At 39.0% G+C, this 11,752-nt stretch overlaps 1 protein-coding gene across 1 annotated transcript; it reads right to left on the bottom strand.

The window, feature by feature from the left end:
* Nucleotides 1-781: 781 nt before the first annotated feature.
* Nucleotides 782-10,327, bottom strand: znf513a (zinc finger protein 513a). The gene is made up of 5 exons (XM_062437180.1): nt 10,199-10,327; nt 8,843-8,982; nt 5,965-6,099; nt 3,215-3,985; nt 782-3,101 (listed from the first exon to the last, which is right to left on the bottom strand). Exons 2-5 carry the CDS (start codon nt 8,880-8,882, stop codon nt 2,146-2,148), a joined length of 1,902 nt encoding a protein of 633 aa, XP_062293164.1. The 5' UTR covers nt 8,883-8,982; nt 10,199-10,327; the 3' UTR covers nt 782-2,145.
* Between the last annotated feature and the right edge of the window lie 1,425 nt (nt 10,328-11,752).

Here is an 11,752-nt window from a genome sequence, read left to right as displayed (position 1 = left end):
CTAACCAATGAGCTGGAAACTTGCTATGAGGCTACGGGAGCTGCTAAATTCTCTGTAAGTTGATCACTACAAATGACAAGTATAACACTAAACATAATCATCTGATACATTATTAAAAATATTGATTATAGTCACTTTACTTGCAGGCCAGAAAAAAAAAATGATTGTAGCGTTTTATAGCATCAGTCAAGTGATAATTATCTATAGGTCTGTCACTATCAGCGACCCCTTTCACATGCTCATATATGATCCATTGTTATCATAAAAATATTGAGTACAGCAGCATTAAACAATAGCAATGATTCAAGTACCGTGACAAAGCAGAAATTAGATGTAAAGTATGAACCAATATGTGAAAATGTCTTTAATATTTAAAAAAAAAATGAGGACCAGTCTGATGTCTGACATTCAATGAAATGATCTCCATGTATTTATTTCGAAATCCTCATTTAAGGCATTTATGAGACACTGCATAAGGACATAAATGAACACTGGGGTAGGGGTGTCAGTACTAATCAGTGGGTTCAATGCTCCATTGTGTCATGGCAAGTTCGCAACCTGAAAAATACTTCACTTGCATATAATAGTAATTCACAAAGAGTAAACGTAAATCACAGTCCCTATTATCTTTCCCATGGTAAGTTATTGACACGTCACACATTCAAAAAAAAGAAAGAAAACAAGTCTATATATTAAAGTATGCACGTCTAGCATGTATTATAGCCACGTTAAAAAAATAAAACAAATATTACACACTCACATGCTTACTAATAGTGTCATCTTATTTTTTTCAAGTTAAAAAAAAAAAAAAAAAACACGAGTGGGCTGATTTCACAGTCAATAGTAAACAGTAATCAAAAGGAAGCGGATTAAACATAGTGCTCTTCCCCAAGAGGAATACATTTAAGATGTAGAAATTTTAAGATTTGTGAAGAGCAAGTTTGGGGGGAAGAAAATCCTTTGAACGACATGCTCATATAAGTTTTATGTCACTCCTGAATTACATATAAAAGAGGTTTTTCTCCCACGACGTAGTCCTAAACCTTCCAAATGCATCTGTGTGTATTAATGTGCTTTTTCTTTAACCATTCCACCTAATTAAGACTGCAGAGGGTATTTAAAATGCAAATGTGTGCATTCTTACTGTTAAGATAACTAGAAATCAAACTTATGCCAACACTTTAGTTTTTCAAATCACAATTTATAATCCTGAGGGGTTTGGCTTAGATGACAATTAAGATCAAGATATAGGAGATTATCAAATTAGGCTAACACATCCTAATTTACCAATATACCTCAAGTGTAAAACAATTCCAGTACTATTAAAAAGCACTTTGCTAGTAGTACATACATTAGTAAATGAATCTGAAGGCATGCCATTATCAGAGCTTGTGCCCCAAATGCAAAGAAAGCGCAATACTGGCCCTTACAAGGACCCATCCTCATTTAAAGCTGCACTGTGTAGTCATTACTTAATAAGGTATAAACATATTTCAAATATAATGTGTTAAAATGAATAAAACCAGTTCTGAAATAGTATTTACATTCTTGTGAATGTGATAAGAGGTTAGGAACACTGTAAAAAATAAACAAAAATGTTAGAAGAACGTAGCCTGAACCCATGGCAATGATAAAACTTAAAAGAAAATAAATTAGGCGGTCATCCTTTGAAAACTGAATAACTACACAGTGCAGCTCCAATATTTCAGGCAAATGTGTGCATGAGTTCCATGTATAGAAGAATATTTGGTAAGAAGGGCAAAAAGTGTTCCCTGTCCTACAATAAAGAACTAGATATGTTGTAATATGACAGGAAATATTATACTTAGCCTAATGTGGTGTAACATACAGGATGAGACAGTCAGAGGACTTTCAGTGTGGATAAAGTCCATTAAAAGACAAACTGAATAGCTTCCTCCTTCTCACTCAGTTGAGTAAGGTGCCTTATTTACTCGAAAGGCATCACAACATTTTGAACAGTTGTTTTTTTCCCATAACTGTGCGCGATTCTACAAATGAACAATTAGCAGCCTCTGAAGACATCCGACAAAACACTAAAAGACCGACACACACTGAAACGATATAAAGGCTCTGTGAAAAACAAACAACGAGTTGCTGGTAGCTTAGTTTTGCTGAGTTATAATTTTATACAATCTCAAGTTTGTAGCACGAGTGTATTGTCTGACCTCCCTCTCTGGGCATGTACTGCATATCCACCCCACCCTCTTTTCTATGGGTTTGAACTCCAACTCCCATCCCTTTTCTTACTTCCTCGTCTTCATCGTTGCCAGTCATTGGAACTTTGACCCAGCCGTCTGTGGCCAGGCCGTGCTTCTTCTGGTGTCGTTTATAATTGTCCCAGTGGCCGGTGGTGTAGCCGCACTCCTGACACTTGTACGGCTTCTCCCCCGTGTGCCGGAGCATGTGCCGCTTCAGGTTCATGCTCTGGTTGCAGCTGTAGCTGCACACGGCACACTGGAAGGGCTTGGCACCTGAGTGCACACGCTGATGGCGCTTCAGGTTGGCCAGGTTCCCGCAGGCGTAATCGCACAAATGGCACTTGTAAGGTTTCTCGCCCGTGTGCACTCTGTGGTGACGCTTGAGGTTGTCGAAGTGCGCTGAGGCATAGTCGCACTGTGGGCACTTGTATGGTTTCTCGCCGCTGTGAGTTTTCATGTGGCGTGCCAAGTGGTTTGGGTAGTGTGTGAGGAAAGGGCAAGCGGCGCAGGTGTACACCTTGTCACTACGCTCGCCTGGGCTGTTGGGGGACGACGAGGAGTCTTTAGTCAGCATTTCAAGGGTACACTTGGCACATATCTGGGCTGAGGAGCCGTCCTCGTCCTCCAGGACAATGCCACACAACCGGCAAGTAAAAGGAAAAAGTGACGGGGGGAGGACACCGTCTGCTACACCCCCTCTGGTGGCCCTGCTGCCACCACTGCCTGTGGTCTCCAGTAGAGGTGGAGCCTGGTGACTGGGAGCTGGGTTAGAGGCTGGTATGGGCGGTGGCGACGCCCCCTTTAAGCCATCAAAGGCTGAAAGGTAGTCATTGTTCTGAGCTCCCAAACTCAGATTAGACGATGGCCTTGCAACTTCTGAAACTTCAGAGAAAGACAGAAGATTGAGTTTATGATAGATTGTTGACTCTGATGTCTTTAAATAAAAACAGATTCAAATTTGAATGATTTAAAAAAAAAAAGGAAGTCATACATACCCTTGGCTGAAGCACCAGGCTCTTCCTCATTGGGTCTTTGTCCCATCACATGCCTCTTCAGGCTGTTTTGACCACCGGCAGGTCGTGGCATAGGGTCCTGTCCCACCCCTGTGGAGGGCACATGCATGCGCTGGTGCCTCTTGAGGTTGCCAAGGGAACTGCAGGCAAAACTGCAGCTGTCACATTTGTAGGGTTTTTCCCCGGTGTGAATGCGCAGGTGTCTCTGCAGGTTCACCAGCTGGGCTGAAGCGTAAGTGCACAAGGGGCAGTTATAGGGCTTCTCCCCGTTGTGCGTCTTCATGTGACGCTTCACATGGTTTGCGTAACGTGAGGAGAAGCCACAAATGTGACATGAATGTAGTTTGGCCGATTTGTCCTCAGCTGTCAGTGCTTTGTCACCCATCCCGTTTCCAACCACATCACCATCCAACTGCGGATGGGAACCTGAGCGAATCCCGCTGATGCTTCCAAAAGGAGAACAGAAGTCTGTACTTTTGGCTTCCCTTGAGGCTTTGCAGCACCTAAGGCAGTATGGGCCAACCAGGTCTATGCCAGGTCCCAGAGGTTCATCGCGGAGCTGTCCACAGCCCCTGCAGGACAGGTAGGGAGGAAAACTGGGTTCAGACTGGGCTGCTCGGCCCTCGTCTTCCCTTCCATTGTCAGTTGTGCTACGCGAGTTGTCTGTTTCACTTTCCATGCTGAGCTGACTGTAGGCAGGGCTCTCCTCATCACCCAGAGGATACACAGAAAAACCAATCTCAGCAGCTACTTCTGTGCAGGAAAGACAAACAGGAAAAAAAAGTTTACAAACACTGCAAAGATTTTCAGCACAAAGACCTTCACAGTCCGCTGTCGACAAAAGACCTCAACAAACTAGTGCACATTTCTGTTATACTATTCACTGAATCTACAACATGTCACAATAGGGTTTATACTGCCTCTGCAACTTTCCTCTCCCTGCTGTATTACATATAACCTTTAAACAGGTTCTCTCATTGAAATCAAGACCTCTGATGGAAAAACACAAGTACAGTACATACAGACATAGCACAGACATATGGGTGTCCAAAATGGCCAATATTGAATAAATGTATGATATTACGACATATTCACAGGAAAAAATACATTACCAATTAATTCTGAAATAATAATTTATGATCTAATTTCATAGCCATGTGATTCGATGAGGGGCAAGAGGGTTGTTTACAAAACGTGAGAAGTTACAAAATAAGTGTCACTGAGAAAATTGCCATTATGAGATCACATGAAAAAAATTATTCTGTAATATATAATAGCTATACTAAAATACTTTTTAAAAAACTCCAGTAAAACTTAAATGACACTTTATATAACAGTTTTACTGAGAATGTTCTAATGAAACATGGTTTAAAGTGAAGACACCTGAAGCCACATATCCAGTTCAGAGTATTTAACAACAAATCTCACTAAACTCAAAAGCACAAAAACACAGTAACAACTAGAAATACTTCCCTGTTACTGAATATTCCCTTTAATCTACATCCCACTGAGCAAGATAACTTACAGACAGACACAATCTCTCTTCTCAGAAAAAAAATGAATTAAAAAAAATGAGACAAGTGTATTTCAGAGAAACTAACATCTGATACTCACAGCGCGACGGACAAGGTCAGCTGTGTTTTATCTGTCGTTATGCCATCTGAGATTTTAAGACAACAAAAACAAGATTTTCCCAGAAGGTAGAAAGATAAACCCAAAGACGACAGCTTTCTCAGTCAAACAGTCGGCGCTCCTGAAGTGAACGAGCCCGAGAGCTGAACCACCTTTCTCCTCAGATGCCGAGAGACGATGTGAGGAAGACGAGAGTGGAGACTGCCCTTTTATCCTGCCCCTTGGAAACCCCTCGTGGATGATTACGGTGCCTAATGATAATGATGATGACTGTAATGGTGAGGCTGCTACTGCTGCTGCTGATGATAATGATGATGAGGGTAGATGATGATGATGATGATGATGAGGGTAGATGATGATGATGATGATGATGATGATGATGATGATGATGATGATGATGAGGGGGAAACGATAATGTCAGTGGGGTGGTGGGAGCAGAGGAGGCAGCAGATGATGATGATGATGATGATGATGATGATGATGATGAATAAATGCCCTCATACAATGGTGTCCTTGATGGTAATGGTCGTATTTTTATGACCCTTATATAATAATGGTGTCTCTGCTCCTTTCTCTACTTTTCCATTTTTTCAGATCACTCTTTCTGGCAAAGAGCTGTGAAATATGAGCCGCTAGTTCCATTTCTCTTACTGTTGCACAGAGGGGGCGAAAAACAGAATGTAAAAAACCTTTGAGTCCTCTTTGTATTACGGTCACTGTTACAAATTAAGCCACCACTACATTTCCTTCAGTGGCAAAGCCCTTAAAATTATCTTTGAGTCATACCATGTTTTCATGCTAATGACAGGAAGTGAAAATGAGAGCTTATACAAAGCATAAAGAGTCATCCTTTCATCCAGGAAATGTAGAAGAAACTGTGGCTTAAATTGAAATGTACTATAATGACCAGGCTACGTGATCCTTACATTCCACTTATTATATAATCAATAGACACATTTGCCAGGTGTGGGATATTATGCCAATAAAATATACTAATCCAGCACACATAACAGGAAGGTGAGCATGCAACATTTGGAAACAGTGAGATTTGCTACAACTAAATGGACAGACACAGTCAAACAATATATTGGATTACAAACCTGAGAACTTTTCCAGACCTAGAATCTTGCTGTCATGATCAGGATCGCCAAACTCAAGGTCTTGTCCGAGGAGAAAGTCTGTGTCTAAGGTGAGGTTTCCTGGAGCTTCTATGGCTACACCATCATCAGAATCCACTGCGGTCATAAAAACAGAGCCGATCAACATTTGACTACCACTATCACTTCATTACAACTTGCAAGGTGGGTCATTTCTGATTTACTTCCATGTTATATTCTGAACTTTTAGGTAATGGCACATGAAGCAGAGAGCATAATTTTAGTTGAGAGTTTCACAGCAACAACCAGAATCATTGGCAGCTTGATGGAGATATCATATATAAAACCATAAATATTTGGGTAGTTAATATAATACCGTATAATTAGAATCATAGTAAAGTTAGCAGCAAAACATTTTTGACATACCTACAGTTTCTATGCATATATAGTCTACTTATAAAAATAAATAATAATCATTAATTTAGATATTAATTACAGATAAAGACCATAAAGTTTGTTTGAATGAGGCGTGTGGTAGTAAAATCAATTGACTATTACTTTTTAACAAGGATGTAGACTTGGAGGATTTAAAAAAGGTAAAGAGTACTAAATTCCCTTGTGGTGAGATTGTTTAAGAATAAACTTTGAACTTCAGTCTTTAGGCCAACATGGACAAGAAACCCCCAAACTGCTCCGAAAGTCTTTTTGAAATGTTTACATCTGCCGTTTCATGACAGGTGGTCAAAGCCAAACTACTGATGAAGATCGTGAGATATGACTGAAAGCTCCAGGAAGTGACTAAAGCGAACTTTTGGTGAGTTCTTTTCTCAACTGTTGTTTCCAAATCCAATAAATAAAACTCGGCACACTTGTTTAGTTTACCCTATTATTACGGAGCTAAACCTAAATAAACTAAGACGCAGTATGAACTTAAGGTCAGTTACTATACAAACATGAGTTGTATAAAAATGCAATCAGCCAATTCCTCTTTAATTGGCCTTTAAGTCTGCTAATGAAAAACTTAAATGATCCTGCTTTAATTGTCAGTATAAAAGTGAAATATTTGAGCTAATCTGGGCAGAAAATGTAATTTACAGAGTATAAACAGCATTGTATAAAAAATGATGCGGTAACAGTTGACAGATGGAGCTCTTTTACTGCAGTTACAGCTAATGATGCCTGAAATTGTAAGTTGGTCTTTCAAGCTTGATGCAATCCAAACCGCTATCACACAGCTGTCACTCTCCTGGAAACTACTTCTAGGCCAAATCAAGGACAAAATACTCAGAACCCTGCCCCCCCCCCCCCCCCCCCCCCCCCCCCTCTTTTGGCAAATCCTTGAGTCCTTGCATCATGCTACCATCTACTGGTCGTTTTGGTGTTTGACATAATGAGAATAATCTATCACGAGAGTGTGATCATTTTCACAGCACTCAAATGAGCTGAATAGATGGCTTTTTAATGGGTGGAAACAAAGACAATCTTGCTTTGATATACTGAGCCAAGGGAATGGAAATAAACTCAATACATCAAACATCACCCATGGATATAGTATGACTGTGGAACAAGAACACTATTTTTAGGCTTTTAAAGACTAACTGAGCATTTTTCTAAGTTACATTCATATTGTGTATTCCTTAAAGATGAGTCATAGCTTGTTTTGTTTTTTTCTATACATAACAGAAGTAGTGACTAACTTGTAGATATATCATCTTTTCACAGGACTATTGGATTCATGAGTATTAACAATACCTAGCTATGCCGAGAGATGTGTGATTTGACAGCTGAGTGAGTACTACATTTTGTTACCTTCCACAGTATTTGTAGCTTATTAATTATGTCAGTCATTTTATTCTAAATTGGAGACAAGACAGGATTCAACACATATACCAAAAAGCTGAATTTGCTCTTGACAGATTGTTTCTCTCCGTGTCAGTTTTTATAAAAAATGTAAGTAGCTCACAAACTCACAAATTTATGAACTAAAAAGGTGTTACAGTATGGTTACTTTCCAACAGCAATGCTTAATGTCCAAATGTGAAGTAACACACCTGCAGTACACACTTTGTAATCAACCAGACTGATATTCACAGGACTTAAAGAGGTAATCTGAGCTGTAAACTAAATTATACGACTGTACTGTGATGAAACACATCTATATGCTAGTGTTAATACTGAAAATGTCAACAAATTTATAAAAATCAGCATTTCATCTGTCGAAAATAGTTCAACCTGTCATCTGCGGTTTAAAAACCAGCCTCTAAATAGGTGGGGCCAATACTGAGGTAAAGTGGACTGACAATTATCTACATGATGAAATTTAGATAAATGGTAGAATGTTAATGCCCACCTCCCACCCTTGAGTGTGAGTCTGTGAAACCGCTCAGCCGGCCCACCCGCCTGTCTGTCCACGTTGATTTTCAAATACATGCTGATTGAGACTCAGCTGCCAGAAACAGCGCCAGGCTTCGAAGCCCCTTTGGCATAGTGGCCAAACCGTGGAATTACAACCTCTGGGTCCAATAAGGGCTTAAAAAGCATTTTCCCCCACAAACAATCATGGGAAAAGGAGCGCCTGTAAAACAGTGGACACATTTTTTTAAACCTCACAACCTCTGTAAATGACTTGTTTTACTGTCAGAATTTGATCCATTCAGTCCGACAACATTTGGAAGGAGTCACACAGTTGAATTGTTTTATCCCCATTCAAGGTAGGTGAAAGACTAGACTGAAAATTAGCTGTTTGGCCAGCATAAGTCTCTAGCGCACAAGTCTATGGGCACATTAGGCCCATAAATGATCATTATCTCTATTAAACTTCTCAGTTACAATATGATAATACAGTAAAAACACAAGTACAACCAAATCTCTGAATACCTACACTTGACTGGCTGTGGATTCTGTTGTTTTTTTCTTGGCATCTTCCAGTCAGCCTCTCTCTTTTTTGCAGCGTCTTCTCGCAGACTTCCAAAACCATCAGCTCATTCTCGTATTTTATATGGAAGATATTCTGGAGGATTTCTACAGATGCAAAAGAGACAACACACACATTTTCAGACTTGTAAATTGTAACATCAGACATATAAAGACATTGTAAATCATTAAAAGGGTGTAGCAGCTCATGTTAATTAAATCTACTAGGGCTGCAACTACTGATTACTTTCTGTGTTAATTAGTTTGCTGTTTATTTCCTCAACAAATTGTTGAAGAAATCAAATTTCAGAAAATAGTGAAAAAAACAAACCCAAATTAACTTATTCAAATAGCCTGACAACAATGTCAACAGTCTGAGCAATAGTCCACAATGCTAAGAGGTCAATTTTATTTTTTCATCATAGAAAACCCACCAAGAATATTCCCATTTTAGAAACTGTAAACATAATTCGTGCCATTTGCTATTTGAAAATATTGACACACACTAATTTATTATAACTATTACTTATTAACTTTCATTTAAAAGAACTGATTGATTAACCAACGAATAATTCCACTCTAAAATCGACCCATTAATAGATAATCACACATTTCAGTTACCATTATTAATAGCTGACTAGTAACCAAAATATAGCAGTTATCTTCTTGATTTGAAATACAAAGTGACAAGTCTGAAGTGGACAATAATGATGTAATAAAAAATAAAAAAGTCCTGATTTTACTCATATACATACATCTGCTTCACTCAAATAGAAATGACCGTGTTCGGCAGATGTATGATGTCTAATTGAAGTGCAGCAGCACCATTATCACCATATTGTTGAACGGCTCACTGGATATTCCTCAGAGGTGGCTAAACATTAACAACAGATGTGATTTCACTGTACAACCTGGACCTGTCTATTTACAAAGTGAACCACCGGAAAACCCACTTCTCAGTAGCTACTCAGGCTACTTAGCAGCTAACATATTAGCTCAGTTACTGCAATACGAGAGAGGGAGAGATAGAGAGAGCAGCCAAGCGTGTCGGCTCACAATTTAATTATAACGTGTCCACAAAGACCGTAAAGCTAATGCTGCACCTGTATAACAAGAAATGTGAGCAGGGTTGGGGTGTTCCTGGTGGTAATATAGCGTTTAACACCTTAATGTGTGGCTAAACCAACCTTCTCCTCATTAACAACCCCAACATTAGTAACACCAGACAAGTGAACATCAGTAAATGTTATCCAATGGTCACCTACAGCTAAATTAGCCGAGGAGCTAATGTCAACTTCACTAGTTAGCCTTCGAGCTAACTTACCCAAAAAACGTAAGTATTCCTGTCGGCTGTGGTGGTTTCTGTCGTCGGTGTGAACCCCATTAGATGTTAAGTGGTTCTCCTCGAATGTACTGCGTCTGGAGATCCGCCATTTCTTCATGAGCTGCGGTGACAAAGAAAGGCAATTAATGGTATTTTTCATAACTTAATTGATTTTCTGATTCGCCTGTGAGCCAGCAGCAGCAACAACAACGCGACTTCCGGGCTGGATCCTTCAGAGTAAAGTTACCCCCTCTAGCCCCACTCCTGTAATATGGGTGCCTTATCTAATAATTAGGGTTGGGAATGTTACTTTGGAAATGTAATAGGTTAAAGATTACTAGTCACCCTATTTAAAATGTAATAAGTCGTGTATCTGTTTCAATTACTTAATCAAAGTAATGTAACTAATTACATTTGATCACTTTTTGATTCCTTTTCTAACAAATGTTTTCAACTGTTAGGGTAAGTTTACCCATTAAGCCCACCAAAATCTAAGTTCAGATGTTTTTCATGGATACTGACATGATTTAGGAGGTAATTTATTATAAAGCAAGATTTATCTCTCATTTGAAAATGTATTCATTAGTTCATGTAGATTTTGGATTATAAAATAAAGATTTTTTATGAAAAAAGTCAAAAGTCTGGCATAGGCTTGATTGGTACTGTGACATTTATTTCCATGTGTGCTCCAAATAAATCCATGTCATAATTGATTTATATGTAAGAATTAAAAACAGCAATATATGCATCCAGTAACATGTTAAATATTAAAAAATGAGGAAAAAACTCTGCTCATGAGCAAGATCTCAAATTTATGACTTCAGATGCAACCCCTTTTGTAATCATGAACATTTTCACAACTAACTAATGTAATTACACATGTTCTCTGATTACAGTTACATTAATTTTGTAATTAAATTATGTAACGTAATCTTATTAGAGGAAGATGGCTTCATGCAACACAAAATAGAATGGAGGAGGTCATAATAACCAGACTTTGAATAAGACACAATAACAACATACTGTAAAATAAACTTGTGAACTGCAGGAAATATTCTTAAGAAAGAAAGGACATGATGCAGAAAATAAGGAGATCAGGGCTGACAGGAGCAGGTTTGAAGGGCATAGACTACTGGAGTGTGGTGAGAGTGGACAGGACAGGAAGTGTCTGGTCAGCTCTCTTAGAATAGGATTGATGTGGGAAATCTGACAAACTGGACACTGTAGGAGATGACTGACTCCCAAAGATGGTAGTAATGCAACACCAAGGATAGAAACTGCTTTTAAACCACAAAAAAGAAGAAAAAAAGGTCCACAACCTAGGTTTTATTTTTGACACAGAGATATCTTTTGATGCTCAAGTGACCAAAATGTTGCAGACATGCAATCTTGCTTTGCCCACCTGAGATGGCTAACCAAACTCAGGTCATTTATTTCCTGTGCAGGCTTAGAGAAGGTCATCCGTGCTTTATCTCCTCCAGACTTGACTGTTATAAGATCTGATCTGGTATAAGCAGGTTAAACATCCAAAGACTGCAATTGATACAAAATTCT

This window comes from Scomber scombrus, chromosome 17, assembly GCF_963691925.1.
Source record: "Scomber scombrus chromosome 17, fScoSco1.1, whole genome shotgun sequence".
Classification (NCBI taxonomy): Eukaryota; Metazoa; Chordata; class Actinopteri; order Scombriformes; family Scombridae; genus Scomber; species Scomber scombrus.
This window is presented reverse-complemented; position numbering and strand designations above follow the sequence as displayed.